The 22592-nt window shown below is 41.8% G+C and overlaps 1 protein-coding gene across 1 annotated transcript in view; it reads left to right on the top strand.

Annotated features, from left to right (window-relative positions):
• Positions 1-22592, top strand: part of UNC80 (unc-80 subunit of NALCN channel complex) — a 170247-nt gene that overhangs the window by 20150 nt on the left and 127505 nt on the right. Inside the window, 9 exon segments of the mRNA XM_077919672.1 lie at positions 654-985; positions 3631-3754; positions 4749-4822; positions 5930-6069; positions 10582-10843; positions 13784-13918; positions 14730-14946; positions 15458-15577; positions 16380-16648. Of these exon segments, the coding sequence (XP_077775798.1) occupies positions 654-985; positions 3631-3754; positions 4749-4822; positions 5930-6069; positions 10582-10843; positions 13784-13918; positions 14730-14946; positions 15458-15577; positions 16380-16648 (1673 nt within the window).

Below are 22592 nucleotides of genomic sequence, written 5' to 3'. Positions count from 1 at the left end.
GGGGAAGTGCCGCGCGCCTTCCCCTCTGTCCCCGGACCTGTTTTAAAGCAAGGGGCAGCGGGGAGAAGATCGCTTCTCCCCGTTGCCGCCCCTTGGTTCAAAAGGGGTCCGGGGAGAGAGGGGAAGGCGCACGCGCCTTCCCCTCTGTCCCCGGAGATTGCGGGGCTGGCAACGGGGAGAAGCGATCTTCTCCCCGCCGCTCCTTGCTTCAAAAGAGGTCCGGGGACAGCAGGGAAGACACGCTGTGCTTCCCCGCTATCCCCGGAGCTTGGGGTGCAAGCTTCGTTTTGCGAAGCAAGCCCATAGGGAAATGCGTCTTGCGAAGCGGCTAAGAAAACGAAAAACTCCTTCGTCTAGCGAGTTTTTCGTCTTCCGAGGCGTTCGTCTTGCGGGGTACCACTGTAGTAAAATAAATGTTGCTCGGCCATGTTGTTGTTGTTGTCGTTTAGTCGTTTAGTCGTGTCCGACTCTTCGTGATCCCTGGACCAGAGCATGCCAGGCACTTCTGTCTTCCACTGCCTCCCGCAGTTTGGTCAGACTCATGTTTGTAGCTTTGACATAAGCCATAGCAAAACTAATATATCACCAGAAGAGAAAATCCAACAACAGTGCATGGGAAGACCCAGAACGTCTTGCTGTATTTTCTCATCTAGGACATCAGGATAAACTTGGTGTTGCAGAAACGAAGCTGCTTCATACTCTGCACTGGATGTTGCTAGAAGCTCCTCAAGACTGCAGCAATGACCGCTTTGGAGGAGGAGGAGGAGGAGGAGGAGGAGGAGGAAGCGGAGACAGGGCATCGAGCTGGAGAGGGAGCAGCAGCGCTTTCATCCACCAGATTGAAAACCAGGGATCTCCAGGGCATCCAAGGCGTGACAGCACCAATGAAGAGGAGGAGAACAACAGGAGGAAGTTCTTTCAGAATTCAATGGCCACAGTGGAGCTCTTTGTATTCTTGTTTGCTCCGCTAGTTCATAGGATCAAAGTAAGTGCTTAAAGTAAAGGCTCATCAGCACTTCTGCTTGTCCCGTGCCTGTTGTTGTTGTTGTTGTTTAGTCGTTTAGTCGTGTCCGACTCTTCGTGACCCCATGGACCAGAGCACGCCAGGCACCTCTGTCCTCCACTACTTCCCGCAGTTTGGTCAGACTCATGCTGGTAACCTCGAAAACACTATCCAACCATCTCGTCCTCTGTCGCCCCCTTCTCCTTGTGCCCTCCATCTTTCCCAGCATCAGTGTCTTCTCCAGGGAGTCTTCTCTTCTCATGAGGTGGCCAAAGTACTGGAGCCTCAGCTTCACGATCTGTCCTTCCAGTGAGCACTCTGGGCTGATTTCCTTAAGAATGGATGCGTTTGATCTTCTTGCAGTCCATGGGACTCTCAAGAGTCTTCTCCAGCACCATAATTCAAAAGCATCAATTCTTCGGCGATCAGCCTTCTTGATGGTCCAGCTCTCACTTCCATACATCACTACTGGGAAAACCATGGCTTTAACTATACGGACCTTTGTTGGCAAGGTGACGTCTCTACTTCTCAAGATGCTGTCTAGGCCTGTCATTGCCCTTCTCCCAAGAAGAAGGCGTCTTTTAATTTCGTGGCTGCTGTCACCATCTGCAGTGATCATGGAGCCCAAGAAAGTAAAATCTCTCACTGCCTCCATTTCTTCCCCTTCTATTTGCCAGGAGGTGATGGGACCAGTGGCCATGATCTTCGTTTTTTTGATGTTGAGCTTCAGACCATATTTTGCGCTCTCCTCTTTCACCCTCATTAAAAGGTTCTTTAATTCCTCCTCACTTTCTGCCATCAAGGTTGTGTCATCTGCATATCTGAGGTTGTTGATATTTCTTCCGGCAATCTTAATTCCAGCTTGGGATTCATCCAGCCCAGCCTTTCGCATGATGTATTCTGCATATAAATTAAATAAGCAGGGAGACAAAATACAGCCTTGTCGTACTCCTTTCCCAATTTTGAACCAATCAGTTGTTCCATATCCAGTTCTAACTGTAGCTTCTTGTCCCACATAGAGATTTCTCAGGAGACAGATGAGGTGATCAGGCACTCCCATTTCTTTAAGAACTTGCCATAGTTTGCTGTGGTCGACACAGTCAAAGGCTTTTGCATAGTCAATGAAGCAGAAGTAGATGTCTTTCTGGAACTCTCTAGCTTTCTCCATAATCCAGCGCATGTTTGCAATTTGGTCTCTGGTTCCTCTGCCTCTTCTAAATCCAGCTTGCACTTCTGGGAGTTCTCGATCCACATACTGCTTAAGCCTTCCTTGTAGAATTTTAAGCATAACCTTGCTAGCGTGTGAAATGAGTGCAATTGTGCGGTAGTTGGAGCATTCTTTGGCACTACCCTTCTTTGGGACTGGGATGTAGACTGATCTTCTCCAATCTTCTGGCCACTGCTGAGTTTTCCAAATTTGCTGGCATATTGAGTGTAGCACCTTAACAGCATCATCTTTTAAAATTTTAAATAGTTCAGCTGGAATACCATCACTTCCACTGGCCTTGTTATTTGCAGTGCTTTCTAAGGCCCATTTGACTTCACTCTCCAGGATGTCTGGCTCAAGGTCAGCAACCACACTACCTGGGGTGTACGAGACATCCATATCTTTCTGGTATAATTCTTCTGTGTATTCTTGCCACCTCTTCTTGATGTCTTCTGCTTCTGTTAGGTCCTTACCACTTTTGTCCTTTATTATGGTAATCTTTGTACGAAATGTTCCTTTCATATCTCCAATTTTCTTGAACAGATCTCTGGTTCTTCCCATTCTGTTGTTTTCCTCTATTGTTGTTTTCCCGTGCCTAGAAAGTATTAAATTACTTACAATGTCCAGAAGTGGCTACTGTGTTTCCTTCCTAGATCTCCAGTGTTGTGGGACACTCTGATTCCACCACCACTCCCAGAGTTCCCCTTGTCCCTGCTTTATTTCCCTCAGGTTCACTCATACTTATACAGACCGAAGCATGGAAGCTCAAGTCAGACAACCCTCCAAATCCTGCTGTGGAGGATTCTGAAGGAGGCCTGGACCCACAAGGGCAACCATTCCATCTTTCATGTCTGGCATTCCTATGGTATCTCACAGAAACTTTTCTTTTAGGATATCAAATGGAGGGTATAGCAGAGTCCTTGTAAGCAACCCCTTTTCTTTCTTTCTTTCTTTCTTTCTTTCTTTCTTTCTTTCTTTCTTTCTTTCTTTCTTTCATTCTTTCTTTCTTTCTTTTTGCTGTATAAAATGTTTATTTGGTGCATGAGATGATTCTTACAATTTCTACCACCTTCATCACAGGTAGAATTGCATTACATTTTTGGAGATTGAAATTGGAACCAGCAATAAGAACTTCAGATACTCTTCCCCAACTACCGCAACACAGAGCCAATGGCTGCTCCCACTGCCTGCACCCCAAACCCAGTCACAAGACACCTTGTGCACAACATACCACCCCCATGATTGTCCACACACTTTTGTGGATAAACCATGTGTAAAATGGAATAAGAGAGTGGTTTATAGGACAGAAGGACTCTACCTATGAGATTTTGGAACAAGGAATCTCTGGGTTTAAATAAAAAATATCAATGCTCTTCTCCGTCAGATCCACAGGTGTCCCCATGTTCTTGTGTCCTTTTAGGAATCTGATCTGACTTTTCGTCTGGCCAGTGGCCTTGTTATTTGGCAGCCGATGTGGGAGCACAGGCAACCTGAAGTTTCCGCCTTTACTGCACTGGTTAAACCCATCAGGAATATAATCACAGGTTTGTGGTTGTGTTAATGCATGCAAAAGTACTTAGAAACTGAAAGTCATAGAGAAGTAGCTGGTAAGTGTCTGTTATAAAGTTTCAGAGGCTTCCTCAAACTTCCACCAAAGAACCGATAGCAAATTCTTTTGAAGAGAACCACCTCTTAATAGTAGATGCAGTATCTAACAGGGCTCCAAGTCCCTAACACAGAGCTGGGGAACCTTTTCCAGACCAAGGGTCACAGTGTCTCATGGGAAACATTCCAGGGGACACATGACAGTGGTGGGTGGCCATATGTCCAGAATTTCCTGGAATACTGTGGTCAAAAGCAGTGTCCGGGCAGAAATCGGCAAGACTTCCCAGAAAATCCAGATGTATGGCATGCCATGTCAACTTTGGCTCCCAAAAAACTTTTGTGTCTGGATTTTCACTTTCTGAAATATGGCAACTCTAGCGGCCAGAGGCAAAGTAGGGGCAGCAGTGCATGTGAATGTAATCTTTGTTCAGTAGTCTACTATCTACAGACACTCAAACACCCTCTCTATCATCCATCAAGAGGCATTGGGTGGCATTCATTGCTGCACTATTGCAAAAGTGCCAAGTGGAACGACACTCCCCCCTCCCGTATACAGTTCTGGGGGTTCACACCCAGCTAATTTCAGAGGTGCAAGGAGAAGGAGAGGGGAGATGCCCCATTGCACAAACTGAAGCCCTTCCACAGGGCTTTCACTGACAGAGTTAATCAGGTGGCTCCTGTGCATTATCAGAGTTCAATGACACCTCCCACCCAGGTGAAAGCACTAGAAGAGGGTGTGAAGTAAGGTTGGTGAGGGTTGTAGCCTGGGGAGAGCCTGAAGGGATTGATAGAGAAGCCTGGGAGGCTGCATTTGCATGATTCAAGAGGTTTTTGTTTGTTTTATTTAAAAATGCATGCACTTCTTAGCCAATTCCAGTGTTTCTGTGCTTTGAGTCACACAGCTTGCCTACTAACAAGTTCTTCATTTGCCAGCAAAGAGGAGTTCTCCAATGAAAAACCAGACTCTGACATGTGAATCTCCTAATGTGGATGCTGGACGTACAGAGGTAATGTATGAGGCTGTACAATCTTTATTGGAATCACAGGGAGGGGAGGGGAGGGGAGGGGCAGGGGGCGAGCTAAGGAACTGGGCTGAGGAAAGAATTTTTCTGCAGGGAAGGAAGCGATCCTGGAAAGGAATGGGTTGTCCTTCCCACTTGCTCCTCTAGACAGGCGAATGTGCAAATACCAACCACAGTCCCTTTGGGAACTCAAGAGAAGTGGAATAACTTTAAACAAATGCTTGCTGTATAATGCAAATTAAATCCTAGCAGAACCTGAAATAACAAAATCCACTTAATCCATATCCAATTAACCTCAGCCATCAAAGGTTGGCTTTAAATGATTGCCCTCTGTAAGAGGTTCAGGCCTTTATTCAGGATTTCAGGGAAAGAAAGTTTCATAAGCAGCCACTGTGAGAACAGAATGATGAACTAGATAGGAGCCTTCTTGGATCAGATCTATGCTAGGTGTGGGAGAGCTGCCAACCATCCCAGTATCATTCCACTTTAAACAGCCATGGCTTCCCCCACAAAAGCCTGAGGACAACAGTTTAACCACTCTAAGAATTGTTGCTCTGCACCTAGAAAGATAACACATCAGAGAGATAGAACAAGTTTTACATGAACACAGTTGTTTCAAAGAACAGGTTTGAACTGTGCACTTGACATGGACTGTCAAAGCCAATTCCTTTCCCTTTAATTGCACTCTAGAGTTGCACCACCATGCTCCTCATTTTGCAAATAGTGTAGCAGAGTGAAGTAGAAAACAGCAACAAGATTCCTGCATGAAGGATGCAAGGCAAGCTCACTGCTACACCATGGGAGTAGATCCTTACAGTGCAGTCTTTTATATGCGTGCTTCATTCAAAGCAAGTGCAGTTTCTTTCAGTGGGTTTTACCCTCAAGAAACTATGCAAAGGATTGCAGTTTCAGTGTATAGCCTAATTATGCAGACTTCCACCATTATTCCTGCAGTGAAGCTTTCAAGGAGGACATCTGAATGTTCAGTTCCTCCGATTAACAGCAAGAGTAGTTTGGATTACATGTTAGGCAGAACAGCAAACTGCACATTTTGATTGCATTTCTCTCTGTGAAATATTTTTGCACCCACAGGGGCTCCAGGTAGTGTGTGAAACACCCCAGGCAGATGCAGTGCCCCCCAGGCCTGCTTTCTCAGGCTGCCACCGTGGGAATTCTATTGATGGAAGTGTGTCATCCCAAGCCTCCCAGGAGAAAGGACCCCCCTATCCTAGGTAAAAGCTGATCTTCTAGAAGGGCTCCTCTTTGTCTCTCTTTTCTCCCCATCCCTGTCCCCTTCTTCTATGATCATAGGATACTTCCCACAGTTAGAAAAGACAGAGAAAGATTATTTCTGTTCTAAATATTAAAATGGGAGTCTTCCAGTTGTGTGATTCTGTTTGAAATGTATTTGGACTATAAAATGTGTGTTGAATAGCATATAACACTAATTTAACACCCACCGCCCTCATTGGTGGCCTTGCTATCTTCCAGGACTTCACTTCACATACAGCTCTGGAGGAGACTGTGGGACGTTGGTGCCTTCCATATGCCCTAGCAGTGTTGTGGGAACTGCTTTTCCTTCCTCACACAGCATTGCTGCGAATGAGGCAGGCACCTTCCTCTCAGTTTGTCCCCTTCAAAGCTTCCTGAGGTGTTACATTGTGGCCACTAAGGGGCATTATTTCTTTGCCCGTTTAAGTTTTGACCCTGGGTTGTTGGTCTCTTGTAGGATACCGTGTTTTAAGCTGAAGCCATTACCAAGCGGATCGAAACACAAATTGTTGTTTCGACATTCAAAGACACTTTCTCTTGCAAGAATCTCTGGCAAGCATTTTAATTTTTCAGAAAAAATGTTTGAAGCATAGTGCCTGAAACAAGGCATTCATGTTTACTGACCTGGTCCTGACCTGTTGCCAACTATATTAAAAGGGCACAGCTGATTTCCCCAACCCAGGAACCTTATTTTCTGTGAAAAAAGCATTGAAAAGCAACTTCTGTGATGTAGGAAAGTTAGCAGTGCAGCTCACAGAGAGTGGAAATGAAGACTTTCCCCAAATATATACACAGAAGGGGGGGGAGACACAAACATACACACTCTTAAAAATATATAAAATATTCTTTTTCCTGCTGAGCTACAGTTTTTGGACTCTTTACTTGATTATTTTTAGGCTAGTTCAGAGTGCCCAAAGGAGGAAGGAACTGGTTTTTAGACAGCAAAAATGAGGCAGTCAGTGTCTGAAACTGAGCTGGGCGGTCGCTATGGCAATGAAGCTGCAGGCAGGCTCTCTATTCTGCGTCATTAATTTTTCCTCATTTGCTGAACTCATTGATCACTACAAAGTCAACTGGATACGGGGGGGGAGGGGTAGTTGTTGCCTAGCAACATGCAGTGAAGAAATAAATGTTGTTTGCTCCAGTTACTAACCCAGCATCTATGGAATTATTTTGTCCTTGAAGACCAAATTCAACCAAATTGCTACATCCACAGCCTTTGGGGGTCGTGGCAATTGAGTTGAGTCAGCACAGAGTTGAAATTAAAATTCAGAAGACATGAAAATGTCTACATTTTTTTAAAGGCAGGTTTATTCAACAGAACATAGATTGGCTTTTTGGTAGATATCCTGAGCTTTTTTTTTTTTTAACTTTGGCGTTCTGTTTCTGAATATACTATATGCAGTCTACTATTTGTCCCTAATGTAGTCCCCAGTCCAAAAGAATGAGTCACCCTCAGAGTTCATAGCCACAGTCTGAGTGACATGTAGAAAACTGGGAGGTGGGTCTTTGATGACAAGTAGACTTGGAATTTTAGCAAGGCCACTTCTGCCCCAGCAAAAATTAATATAAGGTAACGATTCTTAACCAGCAGAGCAACCTTATCCGTTTGTTAACTTTCTTAATCTCAAATAAATTAGATATACTTTTTGTATTATTTTTCAGTATGTTTGTTAATGTTAATGTTGTCCTAGTGCTCATTAATAGGGAAGAATCAGGTGTAAGATGCACAATCTGTTTCTCAGCAAGGATTAAACACTCTTAGGTTTTGGGATTTGTGCCAACACCAGTGTTTATTGTTTCTCTACCAATGCAGCTTTATCGGCACAAATTCTCAAAGCAATTTACAAAACCATAAAATAACAGAGCATTAAAAAACAATTTACAAACAAGATTAAAGAGCAACTAAAAATAGATCACAGTATACCAGCGGATTAATCACTGGAGGGGGAACATAACAAAACACACATGAATTCCTTTTAAAAAAACAAAAACCATTTTGGCTGACCTAATGAAAGTATCACCCTTATATTGATTTCAGACCATCCAAGTCTCCCTATTTTCCAGGGACAGACCTGATTTAGAGAAGCTGTCTCAGTTTCTGATTTGATTCCAGAATGCCCCACTTTTCTTTACGATGTCCCTACTTTCACTGAAGAAATGTTGGAGGGTATGGAGTTATTCGACCCCTGAGCCATCTGAAGCCAATCCTGCATAAGGAAGTTTTCTTAATGTTTAATGTTTTATTATGTTTTATTATGTTGGAAGCTGCCCAGAGTGGCTGGAGCAACCCAGTAAGATGTGTGGGGTATAAATAGTAAAATTATCATTATGGAATGGGACGTCCCTATTTTCATCAGAGAAATGTTGGAGGGTGTGCAATTTTGGAGTTTTCCTTATGAGCCAACATGACTACCATCCTTTTTTAAAGAAAATATTTTTTATTAACATTTTCCAAAAAAAAGAAAAAAAGAAAACATAAGTACGAAATAATAAATAAAAAATTAAATACAATATTCTTTACAGTTATATATAGTATCATCTTATCTACATTGCGTTAGATCATGCCTCGACTTCCCTCCTTCCCAGTTGCGGTTTTCTTATTATTTCTTATCTTTTACAGTTTCTTCATATTCTTTATATATATATCACAAGAGTTAAGTTAATCCTGCTGTAGTCCTTAAGCTTCTACAGTTAGTTTCTATATATGTAACAAATTTGCTCCATTCTTCTACAAACTTTGATCCTTTTTGGTTTCTAATCCTATGTGTCATTTTCGCTAATTCTGTACATTCGAATAGTTTTACCTGCCATTCCATAACAGTTGGAATTTCTGATGTCTTCCATTTTTGCGCTACTAGAATCCTAGCTGCCACCGTTGCGTACTGAAATAACTTATGATCAATCTTTTTTATTTTGTCCCCTAATAAGAATGCCTCTGGCTTTTTTGGAAAGGTATACCTGAAGATTTTCTTTAATTCATTGTATATTAATTCCCAGAAACTTTTCATTTTCTCGCATGTCCACCACATATGATATAGGTCTCCATCTTTACTTTTACATTTCCAACAAGCCTTATTTCCCATTTTATACATTTTTACTAATTTAACTGGGGTAATATACCACCTATACATCATTTTTTCTAGGTTCTCCCTTAAAGTGGAAGATGCCGTAAATTTCATTCCCTTATTCCATAAATTTGTCCATTTATCAAAATCTATATTATAACCCAGGTCAATTGCCCACTTTACCATCACCTCCTTAATTTCCTCGTCTTTGGTATCCCATTCCAGTAAAACATTATACATCTTCGATAGAAGTTTTGTTTTCCCTTCCAAAATTTCTGTTTGATATTTAGATTTTTTCTCACTAAATCCTGATTTTTTATCTTCATTCCATAAAAAGGACAGCAGTTTATCCTCTTCCATAACAGTCCCAGCCAACAGAAGGTGTAGCTACTTCTACTGTGGGGCAAGGTGAGGCAGCCACCTCAGGTGTCAGGATCCACAGTGGCAGCAAATTTGGCCTCTAAGGAATGCATTGCCTACTGCTGCCACCGCTGCACTGCCCCCGCCCGCCCCCCGCCCCCAAAGTAGTTCTTCACACACACCCTTGTTCCTGCTGTAGGTCTTCACTCGCCCCTTAATCCCTGATGGGTGGGGCGACACCATTTTGTGGTTCACCTCAGGTGCCAAAATGTCAGGGCTGGCCCTGGTGTGGCAGACCTCATGTTGCATTATTCCCCAGCAGCCTTTGGCATTGATGTACAACCTCAGCTGCAATAGACCCTGGGGAAAAGGGAGATGACTCTGGCAGCAATCTGGGGACCCTCTTTAGAACAGGCAGGCAAGTGCTCTTGAAAGGGCTCAGCACTTGTGGAAAATTCACTGGAAGCGCAACATCTAGGGTTCACAAAAGCTGGGCTAGAAGCACTAATCAATTAACTGGTGTGACTTATTAATTAATCACACGGTTAATATGTGGGTGCCTGGTCAGATTTCCGTAGGAGAGGGTGCTTAGGGTTGATTGGCAGTGATGCAAATGCAGGTAGTTCATAGTAGTACATATTTTAATCTGTAAGTAGGGTATAAATTAATAATAATAATAATAATAATAATAATAATAATAATAATAATAAACCTTCCTTGGAATCACAATTAGTCACATTCTTTATACTTCTCCTTGACCTTAAGCTTTGATAGAAAAGCTATATTTCAAGAGAGCTTGAATACTGAATAGTTTGTGCCATTTTCCTTATATGAATTATATGTTTAGATTGCAGAGTTAAGCTTTTCTGGTTAGAATTTGATATCTTCTGCTAATAAGGTTGCTATTAACTTAAGCAGCTTTCTCCAGACTGAAGCAAGCAGTTTGTCCTTTGACCTGTCCTGTAATAAGATGTACTTGGGAGCCCTTAGGGGTCTGGCTGCTTCTCTAGTTCCAAGCTTTTGTTCCTTTATCATTTGTGACAGGGTGTCTTTGGTCATCCCACCATGCCAAAAGTCTCGGTATGCTACCTATTTTGACGTGGCTGTATTACGCTGCCTACTTCAGCCACACTGGTCCGAGGAAGGCACTCAGTGGTCCCTGATGTATTACCTCCAGAGGCTGCGGCATATGCTGGAGGAAAGGCCTGAGAAATCTCCTGAGCCAGAGGTCCCACCGTTGCCCAGGCCTCGTAGCAGTTCCATGGTTGCAGCAGCTCCATCACTGGTGAACACTCACAAAACACAGGTAAGGACAACGGGACAGCCCACAAAGGTTTGGGGGTGGTGTGGCTAACATGTCTATAGCTTTAGGTCTTATGGCCTGGTCAGAAAGCTGGCCGGAATTTCAGACCAACCAGGGAAGAAGTACACATATAATTTAGCTGTCTTTCTAAGCTGTTGCTCTTTTGTTCATTTGGAAATAAACAGAATATTCCTTTGATTTTTAGGATTTATTTATTTAAAATATTTTTACACTGTTCTATTGACAATTTCAGTGCAGTGCACAATAAAATACAACAGTAACAACAGTAAAAAAAATAGTCATTAAAAACCACTCAATTTTTGAAACATACACAGCATTCAAATTACTGAGTGAACAAAAGTATTTTTGCCTGGTTCCCAAAACATTGCACTGGGGGATACCGGGCAAGTCTCTTTAAGGAGAGCATTCCATAATTGGGGTACCACCCCCAAAAAGGCCCTTTCCCTTGTTTTCATATAGTGTACCTCTGATAAAGGTATAATGAAGGATGATTTCAGCAGAAGATGTTAATGCACTGGCAGCTGATACGGAAAGAGGCACCCAGTTAGTATTATAAGCAGCAGATATAAAATATCTTGACTCACCACTATTACTGTGTTCAAAGAGGAACGTATAGAACCAAACATGAGTTTAGAATTGCAATGAGGTATTGTCAGAGACTGCCTCCAGGTCTCAGCTCACAGAAGACCAACGCTAGCCAGTAGAACTGTACAGAAGTCTTTATTGACATTTAGTTTCCATTTTCAAGCACTAGCGTGCGTCTCTACGTCTAGACCCTAGACCAGCGAAGCCTCGTCTGAGTCTCCGCCCCCTGTACACCAGCTTAAGACTCTAGCCTTACTCCACCTTCTACGTTTCTCCTTCCTCCTCTGGGTCCTACTACCCCCCTGGGTGCCTTCCTTCCTGGATGCCTCGGAAGCGGACCCTTCGGACTCCTCCCCTTCTCTCCGGCGGGCTTTGGGACCCGGCTCTCTCTCCGGACTGCCCATTGCGCCCCCCTCTTGTACATTTGAACTTGGCGCGCGCGCGCTGCCCCTGACCTTCCTTTTGACCGTTACCTCGCTCTCTGATGCAGGCGTGGCTAACCCTGACTCCTGTCCTTCCGCTGACGGAATGCTGCCTGCTGCCGATGTTTGGGACTCCTCCCCCTTACTGCTCTCCGGTGGAGAAGCTGGTCCCGATTTCCAGCTGCTGCTCTCTGAGTCCCCTCTGGCCCCTCCTTCCTGGGGTGTTCCCTCTGGCAACCCCCCGGCTCTGACCACTGGAGCCCCTTTCTGTGAATCCTCTGATTCACTGGAGAGACTTAGAGACCTCGGCTGGCTATCATCGCTGACTTCTCCCTCCGAACCCTCTCCCTCGGTCTCTAATTCCTCCCTTTCCTGTCCCTCTGCTCCTGAACCCCTGACAGGTATGTTTGAATAGTTGCAGACCTGTCAGGGTACATTAATTAGTAACAATTACACAGTGAAGAGAATTAAAGAAGTAGTGAAAAATATGTGTAACTGTAATATTTACTACACATGCAGTATTTCTAGAATGTACAAAAATCTGTTGCATGCATTATCTGTGTGATCTGGCCAATAAATGTTATTTCCCCAATAGAGCAGCTATGGAACTGAGAGACAGTCTCTTAGACACCCAAATATGCAAACTCCACACTAGTGCCATGACAGTGAATAAGGGCTGTGGGTAGCTGATATTTACAGCAAATTGGAGCATGCAAAGGTTCCTTGGGGTGGGATTGACTGAAGGGGGCAACGGAATAAAAACTGATCGCTTTCCTTTACTCTTGCAAAGCTGCCTTAAGCAGATCAGCCTCCCATTGCTCCCAAAACGAGAGGCAGAAAAAGGGATTGGGCTCAGATAAAACTTTACTCTTGATCAGTGCTATCCCACCCACAGCAATTATTTCAGGACAGACCCTACACAGCTTCCCTCTACCTCTGAATTTCTTATTTTGGGGAAGGAAATAAACTAAGCAAAGAGATTATGCGTTTGCAGCTGAGTGCTGCCATCTGCTACCCGGGACATTCCCTGCCAGCATGAGGGAAGTGTACCTGGCTTAACCTAGTCAAGAGCCGTCTTTCCCATAGGGCTTAGTGGTGCGTTGCGCCAGGGTGCCGGCCTCTCAGGGGCACCCCAGCCAGTGGGGGAGCTGCGGCCGCCAGTTGCCCTCCACTAACCATATGGCTGGCGGGTGTGCAGCTTGCCTCCCAAGCCTCTGCGGAAGGAGAGTGATCTTGCAGCGGCATGGGGGAGAGTCCCCCCCCCCCGATGGCTGGCAGTGGTAATTTGGGGGAGCTGAGCGGATATTTGCACCCCGGCGTCGCATCTGCTAAAGATGGCCCTGACCTAGGCTATAGCAGGTTTGGATGAAAGATGAGGGATCTGCCTATTTTCCCTGCTTTTTTCTGCAGGTTTTTGCAGACATTTCCCCTCCCCCTAGTGGCTCTTTTGGTAGCCACAAGTAGACATTGAAGCTTCTCTATGGCTGAAGAAAAAAGAATAATATAGCATAAATCTGTCAGTTGGCTGTTGGGAAATATTCTCCAGCTTTTCAAATATAATATCAGTTGGCATTTGAGATGAAAGATGAAATTGAATGGAGTCAGTTTCCCTTTTTTAGTCATTGTTACAAGTTAAACTGGAGTGCAACTTTGTTGGCTTTTGGGAATCTGATTGATGGTCAGCAGATCTGCTGCCTGTTGTAGAAATGTGTGCTAACTATGCTTACACACCAGAAGCCTCCAGTGTTCTCACCCAAAGGAATGAAAACACCAATTGTGCTAACCTTGGAACTGAGGAATGGGGAGTATGTTATAACATAATAAGAGATTATTATGTTTATATTATGTTATTTGGCTGTTTATCCAGTCTTCCTATACATGGTAGTATGTTTCTTGTCTCTCTGCGGACGTATAGGATCTCACAATGAAATGCAATGAGGAGGAAAAATCGTTAAGCACTGAAGCTTTTGCTAAAGTGTCGCTAACCAACCTGCGCAGGCCAGCTGTTCCAGACCTCTCCTCTGATTTGGGAATGAATATTTTTAAGAAGGTAAATGAATCACACCTTAAATTAAAATATTGGATCTCTTCCCTTAATGTACTTAATGCTGTTATTTGCTAAAGGTGTGGACTGCATAAACTATATGAAGGCCAACCCTCACTGAACTAAAGCGATCTAACTAGGAAAATTCAGGCAGAGAGCCAGTTTGGTGTAGTGGTTAAGAGCAGTAGACTCGTAATCTGGTGAACCAGGTTCGCTTCCCCGCTCCTCCACATGCAGCTGCTGGGTGACCTTGGGCTAGTCACACTTCTCTGAAGTCTCTCAGCCCCACTCACCTCACAGAGTGTTTGTTGTGGGGGAGGAAGGGAAAGGAGAATGTTAGCTGCTTTAAGACTCCTTCAGGTAGTGATAAAGCGGGATATCAAATCCAAAAAAAAAAGAGTGATGAATCTAAATGATACCTTTGTGCAGTAGGCTAATAACTACACACTCCTTCACACCCCTCTTTATCTGCCAGCCAGGCAAGCAAGAGGTTCAAGGACACATTCCAAACACACAAAGAAACTCGAGCAGGGGTGCAGATTGGGAGTCTAGAAAGACAAAATGGCCTCAGAGGGAGACACATTCTTCACCTGGGATAGTTGGTGGGGTTATAAGATTCTTAATCTCAGGATTGTGGGTTCAAACCTCACGTTGGCCAAAAGATTCCTGCGTTGCCGGGGGTTGGACTAGATGACCCTTGTGGTCCCATCGACTCTACCGTTCTTTGATTCTATGATTCAGGTACTGGAACCTGAGGTTCCTCACCTGTGTCTTATGAGTTCTGCTGCTAAGATTTCTTCCTGTCTTCTTCCTGCAGTTCAAGAGCCGCAAAGAAGATCGCGAGCGCAAGGGATCCATTCCTTACCACCACACAGGGAAAAAGCGGCAGCGAAGGATGGGGGTGCCCTTCTTACTCCACGAAGACCATTTGGACGTGTCACCTACTCGGAGCACCTTCTCTTTTGGCAGCTTCTCGGGGATTGGAGAAGACAGGCGTGGCATTGAGAGAGGAGGGTGGCAAACGACCATCCTAGGTGAATGAGAACATGGCCTTCAGAGTAGAGAGCTCTCCAGACCCTGAATGCACTAGAATGTCCCGTTGCTTTTACGGACCACAGGATACTGTTTGATTATGACTTAGCAATCTAATCTGATTTAATATTTTAGAAATTGCAGTGAAATTTGTGCCAGCTTTATAGCTGAACCACACATTTCTCTTGTTTGTCTGGGCTTAATAACTATGTTAATATGAATAACTATGTTTAAATATTTAATGATTTCAACAAACTGGGGGCAGAACATTTCCAGACATGCTCATTGATCCTGTCTTCACAGTCCAAATCCTGCAGCTTTTATATCACCCATTCACTGTGTTCAGTCCCCAGAAAACGTTTGCTTGGTGCATTTCTATCCCATCTATTTTCAGCCAACAGACCCAAATGTGGCTTGATCGCTGCAGCTTGCAAACATGATCTTTTTGCAGAGCATCCTCATTAATAACATTGCACTATGAGCATAACTGTGTGCTTCTTTCCCATGCTCTAGGAAGGTTTACCAGGCGAGGTAGTTCCGATACAGCTACAGAGATGGAGAGCTTGAGTGCTAGGCATTCCCATTCCCATCATACCCTGGTTACTGACCTGCCAGACCACTCCAACAGCCATGGTGAGTTGCTATTCCAATAGAGATTCTATTCCAATAATATAATTAAATATTATACCTGTTGTTGGCGTGCATCTGTCTCAAAAGACAATGGAGTGCACCTCATGGGTGAAGTCAAACACCTGTGTTAGCAGCACCGAAGTGACCTCCCCAGGGTGCAAGTTGATCCAGAAGCTGCAGTTAGTGCAGAATTCTGCAGCATGATTGCTGACAGAAGTGACACCTTATCAGCACATAACACCTGTGGCCAGAGATCTGCATTGGCTGCCAATTTGTTGGTGGGCGAAGTTCAAGGTATTACTATTACTAAATATTACTATTAAAGCCCTTAAGAACTTTAGACCAGTTTACCTACAAGATCACCCTACCCTGCATGCACTCACTAGACCACTTTGATTGGAGGAACTGGCACTACTGCAAGTGCCACAGGATACCTGTTCCACATTTGGAACTCAATTGTTCAGTGTGGCAGTGCCTGCATTTTGGAACTCCCTGCCTATTGAGAGCAAACAAGAGCCTTCACTGTACCCTTTTCGGAGCCTGCTAAAAACATTCCTGTTTTGACAGGCCTACCCAGATGCTTAGAAAGCTGAGGTAATTCTGTTTTGGCATTTTAACATTTGTATGTTTTAAAGTAAGGTTATAAAAAATTATTGATTTTCTTGTTTTATCTTTTGTAAACCGCTTTGAGGGTTTTAGGGTTTTTTTCAACCAAGTGATGAATAAATTTTATGGGGGGGGGGAAACAAAAGACATAATATAAATACATTGTGAAGCTAACATTATCTGTTGTACTTCTGCCTAGTACGTTCCCAAATTTCCACCATCACAGTGGCAACATTCAACACCACTCTGGCCTCTTTCAATGTGGGGTATGCAGACTTCTTCAGTGAGCACATGCGCAAGCTCTGTAACCAGGTGCCCATCCCAGAGATGCCCCATGAGCCCCTGGCTTGTGCCAATCTCCCTCGGAGTTTGACGGATTCCTGCATCAACTATAGCTGCCTGGAGGATACAGACCACATCGACGGGACCAGCAACTTTGTCCACAAGAACGGCATGCTAGATCTTTCGGTAAATATTTATGGCAATACTCATTCTGACATTAGCTACTGCATTTTTTATTTTCTTCCCACCCACCCCATACATTTTTATTATTTTCTTTACATATTCTTTCTTATCGTACTTTAAACAACATATACACCTTTTTGCTCTGCCGAGCTTGTGATTTCCCTCCCTCCCTTCAGATGGTATCCTTTATCCACTCTCGTATTTTATCTTTTCATATCTTATCTACATTGTAGGAGTTACTTCAGTCCTGCTAGTGTTTTTAAGTTTTTACAACTGTCCTTTAAACGCATGAAACAAGGTAACAATTTGCTGTTATTTTTTATTGTAAAGAACGCAGGGTGTGGAGGATGTGGGGAAGTCCAGTAGATTATGAAAAATTGTTTGGAAAATATGAATATTATCTTTTCTAATCTCTTTTTTTTCTGTAAAGTCGCTTTTGGTGAATTATTGACGATGTATTTGACCTTGGAAAAAAGCAATAAAAAATATTATTAAAAAAAATAAATAAGTTTTTACAACTTTAAATATTCAATAAATATTCAATAAATTTACTCCAATTGTCCTGGAATCTCTGATCGTCCTGTTCCCGAATCCTCCCGGTCAGTTTGGCTAGCTCTGCATAGTCCATCATCTTCGACTGCCACTCCACAATGGTAGGAACTTCTTGCGATTTCCAGTTTTGGGCCAACAAAGTCCTTGCAGCAGCTGTGGCATACATGAATAATCTTTGATCTTTGATCTTAATTTCCTTTCCCATCAGGCCAAGCAAAAAGGCTTCTGGCTTTTGGGGGAAGGTATACTTTAATATTTTCTTAAGTTTATTCTAAATCAACTCCCAAAATTTCTTCACTTTATCGCACGTCCACCACATATGATTGTACAGTGGTACCTCAGGTTACATACGCTTCAGGTTACAGACTCCGCTAACCCAGAAATAGTGCTTCAGGTTAAGAACTTTGCTTCAGGATGAGAACAGAAATCGTGCTCTGGCGGCGCGGCAGCAGCGGGACGCCCCATTAGCTGAAGTGGTGCTTCAAGTTAAGAACAGTTTTGGGTTAAGAACGGACCTCCGGAACGAATTAAGTACTTAACCCGAGGTACCACTGTATACACATTTTTGCAAGGCAATTTTCCTTTCCTTTCAGAACCGTACATGCCGTAAATTTCATACCTTCATTCCATAATTTTATCCATGCATACAATTCAATCTTATGCCCAAAATCTATAGCCCATTTTATCATAGCTTCTTTCACTACCTCATCTTTCGTAAACCATTCTAGCAACAAATCATACATTCTGGATAGTGTTCTACCTCTGCTTTCTGTTAATTTGGAATCTTGATTTTTTACCCTCAAATCCGACTTTCCTTTTATCCTCACTCATTATGTCATTTACCTGATGGTATTGCAACCAGCCTGTTAACATACCTTTGATTTCGTCATATGGTTTAAGCTTTAATCCTTGTTCCGTCCGTCTGATAATTTCCTCATACGTTGCTCGCCTCCCCTCCATATTCACCTTTTTAACCGTCAATACCTCTATCGGTGATATCCACCATGGAGTTTTCCTTTCCAGTAGGTTTTTATTCCTTTCCCACACTTCATAAATTGACCTTCTAATCACATGATTAAAAAACCCTTTATGTACTTTTACTTTGTCATACCATAGGTACGAGTGCCACCCATACCTATTATCGTGACCCTCTAAGTCCAAGAGATCTGTGTTTTCCAGTGTTATCCATTCCTTCAACCATACTAGACAGGATGCCTCATAATATAGATTCATGTATGGCAAGGCAATCCGCCTCTTTCTTTTTTGTCTATTAATATTTTCATTTTAATCCTCTGCTTTTTCCCTTGCCAGATGAATCTTGATAATGATTTTTGCCAATCTTTGAGTTGCCCCATCCCTCTGATTACTGGAATTGTTTGGAATAGGAATAACATTCTAGGTAAAACGTTCATCTTTATCACTGATAATTCTACCCAGGAATGACAATTTCAATGCTCCAAATATCTAAATCCCTCTTAATTTCTCCTTCCATGTGTTTTCATAATTGTCTTTGAACAGATTAATATTTTTCATTGTCAACCAAATTCCAAGATATTTCACTTTCTTAACCACCATAATTCCTGACCTGCATTGCAATTCCTTTATTTCTTCTTTATTCATATTCTTTGCTAACATTTTGGTTTTATTTTTGTTAAGTTTAAATCCTGATACCTTTCCAAAGTCCTCCATTCTCTCTAAAGCTTCTCTTACACTGTTCTTTGGATCTTCAACAGTTAAGACTAAATCGTTGGCGAAGGCTTTCACCTTGTGCTCTTTTGTTCCCACCTTTACACCTCTGATTTCTGACACTTCTCTCAAATTCTTATTCAACACTTCCAAAACAGTAATAAACAGCAAAGGTGACAAAGGGCACTCCTGCCTAGTACCTTTGGAGATCTCAAAATTGTCTGATAAATTATTGTTAATAATAAGTTTGGCTTTTTGCTCTGAATATATAGCATCAGTGCCTTTCAAAAACATTTCTCCTAATCCCATTATTTTAAAATTTTCTTTCATAAAGTGCCATTGTAACATTATCGAACGCTTTTTCGGCGTCAATAAACATTAACGTCGCCTGTTTTTCATTTCTCATCTCCAATATTCAATTATGTCTACTATATTTCTCACATTATCCTTCAACTGTCTTGATCAAGCCGGCTTGATCTTTGTGGATTACTTCATTTAACACCTTTTTTAGTCTATCAGCCAGTATATCCGCAAATAACTTATAGTTGTTGTTCAATAACGAAATAGGCCTATAGCTTTTCACGTTCAAACCATCTGTGTCTTTCTTTGGGATCAAGGTAATGTAGGCTTCTTTCCAAGTATTTGGGATCTTTCCTTCTTTCAGAATATTGTTCATAACTTCACATAGCACGGGTGTTAATTGACCTGCTAATGTCTTATAATATTTTGCTGAGACGCCATCTGGGCCTGGGGCTTTTCCAATATTCATTCTTTTTATTGCCTTCTCAATTTCTTGTTCTGTTATTGTCTGATTTAGCTGTTCTTTTTCTCCTATGGGAATCTGCTGTAATTTATGCTTTTGTATATAGTTTTCTATTTTCTTAACGTCTTCCTTCTCTTTTTTATACAAGTCCATGTAAAATTTCTGAAAATTTTTCCTAATTTCCTTAGGCTCTTCCACTGTCCCATCTACATCTTTTATCTTACAAATTGTATTTTGTTTTTGTTTAACCTTTAATTGCTATGCCAAGAGTTTCCCAATTTTGTTGGCCAATTCAAAATTCATTTGTCTCATTGTCATTATTCTCCACTCTATTTCCTGGTTTACCACCATGAAGAACTGGGTCTGCAACAATTTAATACTTTGTTTTATTGACTCATCCTTTAGTTTTATTGTTAGCAGTCTCTCATTCTCCATGAGATGAGCCAGGATTTCTTCTTTCTTCTTCTCCTTTCCTCTTTTCTGAAAACTGTTCTTTTGAATCAAGAAACCTCGCATCACTGCTTTGCTTGCATCCCACATTGTTTCAATAGGAGTTCCTTTATTTAAATTCCATTTAAAATATTCTGCAATTGCCTCGTTTGCTTTTTCTACTATCTTTTGATTGTTGAATAAACTTTCATTCATTCTCCATCTGAAAGATGTGGGGTCTTTCCCTTTTAGTTCTATATATAGTGAATTATGCTCCTTAGGGAGATCTCAGTTTTTGAAACTCTTGGAACCAACTGCTTAGAAATCCAAAGTTATTTCATTCTGCCAGAACTTTTATTTGGTTCTGAAAAGAAAGTGAACTGTTTTGTTGTTGGGTTTTTGAGTCTCCAAATGTCAATTAATCCCATAGTATTTACCATGTCAAAGAATATTTTCGGTAGTTTGCCTTCATTTACATTTCATCTTTTCCCTGATCTGTCTAAATCTGGAATAACCACTCCATTAAAGTCTCCCATTAACATCACTCTCTGATCCATACTATCTCTAATAGTATTTCATTAAGTTTTAGGTAAAAGTCAGCTTTCTTGTCAATAGGTGCATAAATTCCCGCAATGATCAGCTTTTCACCTTGGAACATGATTTGTACAATCAACACTCTCCCTACCTCATCTTTGTAAATTAATTTTGGATTGTATTTCTCTTTTATGTACAATACCACCCTTCGTTTTTTATTTATGTCTGAGGTTATAAAGTCTCTCCCCAACCTTTTGTTACTTAAAATCTTTTTGTTTCCTTGCAACATGTGTTTCTTGCAAACAAATTTTGTTCTAAATTCCGTTTAATCAAAACATGTTCAGTTTTATTCCTTTTATTTTTATTGTTAAATCCATTCACGTTCCATGATATTATTTTCAGAGCCATTATCCAATTTATTTAAGTCTCTTGTCAAATTTAAGTTAAGTTTGGGGAGCTTTGTTATTATCCTCTTTTTCTTCTTCTTCTTCTTCCTCCTCCTCCTCTTTTTCTTCTTCCTTCTCTTCTTCCTTTTTTTCTTCTTCCCTCTGGTCCTGTCCTGGTCTTGCTTTCTCTATTTTTCCCAACTCTTTGTCATATCTCCAGGAGAATTTCTCTAGTTCTTGAAGGCTACTTAATTTGAACCTTTTGTCTTTGTAATAGAAGGAAATTCCTTCCAGGAATTCCCACCTATGCTGTATCCCATTTTGCTTCAACAATCCAACCAGTTGTTTATAAATGTCCCTTTTTCATAAAAATCTGGATGGAATCTCTTTAAATATGATAATTTTCTTCCCTTCAATACATAAATTTCTATTATAATTCAATCTCAGAATTTCATTCCTCATATCCATTAAATTAAACATGACCAAGACATCTCCTGGTAATTTCTTCACTTTTGCTTTTGCTGACTTTACTTTTATTCTAAATGCATTTCCAATTGTAAATCCGATGTCTTCTTCTTTTAAATATATCCAAATTGATAATTCTCTAATTATTTTGGCCCTTATATTCTGATTTGCTTCCTCGGGGATTCCTCTAAATTTCAAGTTCAATTGTTTTTGTCTCATCTCCAAAAGAGCCATATTATCCAACATCACTTCTTGTGTTACCTCTCCTCTGACCTGTTCTGTCTCCCTCTTTGTCTTCTTCAATTCTTTCTATGTTTGACTCATTGAGTCTTCCAGTGTCTTAGATCTAACTGCAAGATCTTTTACTTTACTTGTCAATTCCCTCACTACTCCCTCTAGTTTCTTATCTAAAGTCTCCATAACCTCCAATATTTTTTCTCCATATATTGTTCATTTTGTTTGAATTCCTTCCTTATTTCCACTATTAAACTGTCATAATCTTTAATTTCCTTACCATCCTTTCCCATTTTCCTGTCTTTCCCCTGGGGTGCCCGTTCCCTTTTTCCCAGCCATAGAATCTTTTTTACTGTTAAAATCAATAACCAATTTTTAAATTCTCCTAGGCAATTTTACTATCCTCTTCCAGGGGTTGCAAATCCGTTCTAACTTTTCTCTTAGGTACAGTTCCCCTCAACTCCACTCGGTGGCAGCTAATGCATAAACGCCAAGTCCTTAAACAAAGTTACTTTCGATTTCTTTCTCTGCCACGATGCTGTGTTCAAAGAAAGGCAAGAAAGAAAATAAAAAGATATTTGTAATCCAGTTGAAGTTTATTATTTTTCAGCCACTTGTCGGCTTAATCCAAAACAGTGGATATCCCAGGAGACCAAATATTTGTAATCCAGTTGGGGTTTTTCTTATTTTTCAGCCGCTTGTTGGCTTAATTCAAGGCAGTAGATAGCCCAGAGAACCGACACAAATTCCAAGTGCAATTAAATACAGAGTTTCCGGCACTCTCCTCCGATAGAAGAGCAGAGGGGTTTTTTGAAAAAAAGTCCCGACGACAAAGCTCCCTTCCCCTAAACTGTGATAAACCAAGTGAAAGCCTTTAGCCAAGTCTTACACTTTTCCA

Source organism: Podarcis muralis, chromosome 1 (genome assembly GCF_964188315.1).
Source record: "Podarcis muralis chromosome 1, rPodMur119.hap1.1, whole genome shotgun sequence".
NCBI lineage: Eukaryota > Metazoa > Chordata > Lepidosauria > Squamata > Lacertidae > Podarcis > Podarcis muralis.
The sequence above is the reverse complement of the archived record's forward strand: the minus strand, read 5'-3'. Positions and strand labels throughout refer to the sequence as shown.